This window comes from Empidonax traillii, unplaced genomic scaffold, assembly GCF_003031625.1.
Source record: "Empidonax traillii isolate 1590-97213 ecotype Southwest subspecies unplaced genomic scaffold, ASM303162v1 scaffold2717:size18942, whole genome shotgun sequence".
Classification (NCBI taxonomy): domain Eukaryota; kingdom Metazoa; phylum Chordata; class Aves; order Passeriformes; family Tyrannidae; genus Empidonax; species Empidonax traillii.
Window position 1 is genome coordinate 7877 of NW_020957910.1, and position 3301 is coordinate 11177.

The 3301-nt window shown below is 46.6% G+C and overlaps 1 protein-coding gene across 1 annotated transcript; it reads right to left on the reverse strand.

The window, feature by feature from the left end:
* Positions 1-828: 828 nt before the first annotated feature.
* LOC114072170 (adenylate cyclase type 3-like) lies at positions 829-2790 on the reverse strand (the record flags this gene model as incomplete). Its single annotated transcript, XM_027910091.1, has 2 exons — positions 829-1126; positions 2663-2790. Coding segments are annotated over 2 exons (426 nt in total), but the record flags the coding sequence as incomplete, so codon positions are not given.
* Between the last annotated feature and the right edge of the window lie 511 nt (positions 2791-3301).

Here is a 3301-nt window from a genome sequence, read left to right on the forward strand (position 1 = left end):
TACATTATATTATATTATATTACATTGTTTTAATTCGATATATTATATATATAGAAATGTAATTATAAGACATTTATTTCATTTACTGTTTATAGAATATATGCAGTATACATTGTATATTATTATTGCATTATATAGTATATTATAATAGTATTACGTTATTTTAAACTTTTAATTATCTATATTATATATAGAAATATAATTTTTATAACTCATTATATTTGCTTTTTATAGATTATATAGAGTCTATGCTGTATATTACTATTATAGATTAAAATAAATTCTAGATATAGATACAGCTTATATATTAGATTAGATTATATATTATGTAATTATATTATATTATTTAAAACTTTAATTATATATTATCTATAGAGAAATAGAATTATAAATATAACACTTATAGCTAGAAATATGAATTTCTTATATTTACTGTTTATACACTAGAGAGTATACATACAGTAGATGATTAATATATATTATATATAATATTATACGTTATATATATTACATTACTTGTTACATTCTATTTTAGGTATATTGTACTATGTTATATTATGGTATTTTACATTATATTATTTTATAATATATTACATTATATTATATTATATTACATTATATTATATTATATTACATTATATGATATTATATTATGGTATATTCAGTTATATTATGTTATGTTATATTATGTTACCGTGTGGTGAATTACATTATGTTATATTATATATTATAGATTATATATAATATTATTGCTTACATTCTATTTTTAATTTATTATACGATGTTCTATCGTATTTTTTGTATTCCCACATGACATCACATTATTGCTCACACAGCACTTATCACACCCACACAAATAAACCTTCCCACGGATTTTCCACACCGGAATATTCCCTCCTCTCTCCCAGGTGGCTCCTCCCCCCCGACTCCTCCCATCCCGCCATTCCCAGCGGGAATTCTCACCCACCCGGGAATGCCGCCGGCCTCCATTTTGTTGGCGAGGGTGACGTCGGTGGACCAGACGTCGTACTGCCAGCGCTTCTGGCCCAGCACCCCGCCCAGCACCGTCCCGCTGTGCACCCCCACGCGCATGTCCACCCCCGTCCGCGTCTTCTCACGCACGTACCTGACACGGGGGGGACACGGCGGGGGACACGGGAACGGGGGGGGAATGAGGGGGAGGGGGGAAGGGAACGTGGGTGGGAACACGGGGAACATGGTGGGAATGAGGGGATGGTGGGTGGGAATGAGGGGAAGGGGATGGGAACACGGGGAACATGGGTGGGAACACGGGGAACATGGTGGGAATGAGGGGAAGGGAATGAGGGGAACATGGGTGGGAATGAGGGGAAGGGGATGGGAACACAGAGATATGGTGGGAATGAAGAGAAGGTGAGTGGGAATGAGGGGAAGGGAATGAGGAGAAGGTGGAAGGGAACGAGGGGAGGGTGGAAGGGGACATGGGGAATGTGGTGGGAATGAGGAGAAAGTGGAAGGGAATGAGGGAATATGGGTGGGAACATGGGGAACATGGTGGGAATGAGGGGAAGGGGGAAGGGAACATGGGTGGGAACACGAGGAACACGGTGGGAATGAGGGGAAGGGGGAAGGGAATGAGGGGAAGGGAATGAGGAGAAGGTGGAAGGGAACGAGGGGAAGGGGATGGGAACACAGAGATATGGTGGGAATGAGGGGAAGGTGGGAGGGAATGAAGGGAGGGTGGAAGGGAACAAGGGGAACATGGGTGGGAACATGGAAACATGGTGGGAATGAGGGGATGGTGGGTGGGAATGAGGGGAAGGGAATGAGGAGAAAGTGGAAGGGAACGAGGGGAGGGTGGAAAGGGACATGGGGAATGTGGCGGGAATGAGGAGAAAGTGGAAGGGAATGAGGGAATATGGGTGGGAACATGAGGAGCATGGTGGGAATGAGGGGAAGGGAATGAGCAGAAGGTGGAAGGGAACAAGGGAAAGGTGGAAGGGAACAAGGGGAACATGGGTGGGAACATGGGGAACAGGGTGGGAATGAGGGGAAGGGGGAAGGGAACAAGGAGAAGGTGGAAAGAAATGAGGGGAAGGTGGAAGGGAAGACAGGGAACACAGTGGGAATGAGGAGAAGGTTTAAGGGAAGATGGGGAACACAGCGGGAATGAGGAGCAGCCACAGCTTCCCTGGGAATTCCAGCCCAGCCCCTCCCCACCCTCCCAGCTGGGAATCCCTTCCCAATCTCCCCCCTCCCTCCCTCCCTCCAGCAGATGGAATCTGGAGCTGGGAGCTGCCCTTTCCCACCTCCCTCCACCCAAATCCCACTCCCGCTGCTGCATCTTCCCACTTTTTACCCCCCCGATCCAAACCCCAAACTATTCCCAATCCCATCCCCCTTCCCTGCTGGAATCGCAGCTGGGAGTGACTTTTGGGGTTTTTTTGTTGTTGTTTCCCTCCCAGAGCTTTTTTTTTTCCCCCGAATAAATTCAATTTTCCGGCCGGGAATGTCAACAACCGGTTGGGAATCCTTGGCCATGGATGGATTATCCCAGCTGGGAACGAGCAGCTCCGACCTCCCGACACGATCCCGCTTTTTATCCCGTTCATCATCCCCCCCAATCTGCATCCCGGGACCTCCCGCCGTTGCCGGCATTCCCGAAATTCCCGTTTTTCCTCACGAGATGGCCTCCACCATGGCCAGCCCCATCATGATGGAGCAGACGGCGTGGTCCTCCCGGAATTCCGGCAGCCCGCAGATGCAGTAGTAGCAGTCGCCCAGGATCTTGATCCGCAGCTGGTGGTGTTTCTGGGAAAAGGCGGGAATTCCCGGGATTATCACCTTGGATCCCTCCCCACCCTCAGCCCTCTCCCCTGGAGCCACCTGGAGTCTCCCACACCCAGGGGAGAACGGGAATAATGGGAGTTTCCAGAGTCTCCCACATCCAGGGAAAACCAGGAATAATGGGAGTTTCCAGAGTCTCCCACATCCAGGGAAAAACGGGAATAATGGGAGTTTCCAGAGTCTCCCACATCCAGGAAAAACTGGGAATAATGGGAGTTTCCAGAGTCTGCTCTGGATCCACCTGAACTCTCCCACATCCAGGAAAAAACAGGAATAATGGGAGTTTGTGGATCCACCTGGAGTGTCCCACATCCAGGGAAAAACGGGAATAATGGGAGTTTCCAGAGTCTCCCACATCCAGGGGACATGGGAATAATGGGAGATTCCAGAGTCTCCCACATCCAGGAAAAAATGGGAATAATGGGAGTATTCAGAGTCTCCCACATCCAGGGAAAAACAGGAATAATGGGAGTTT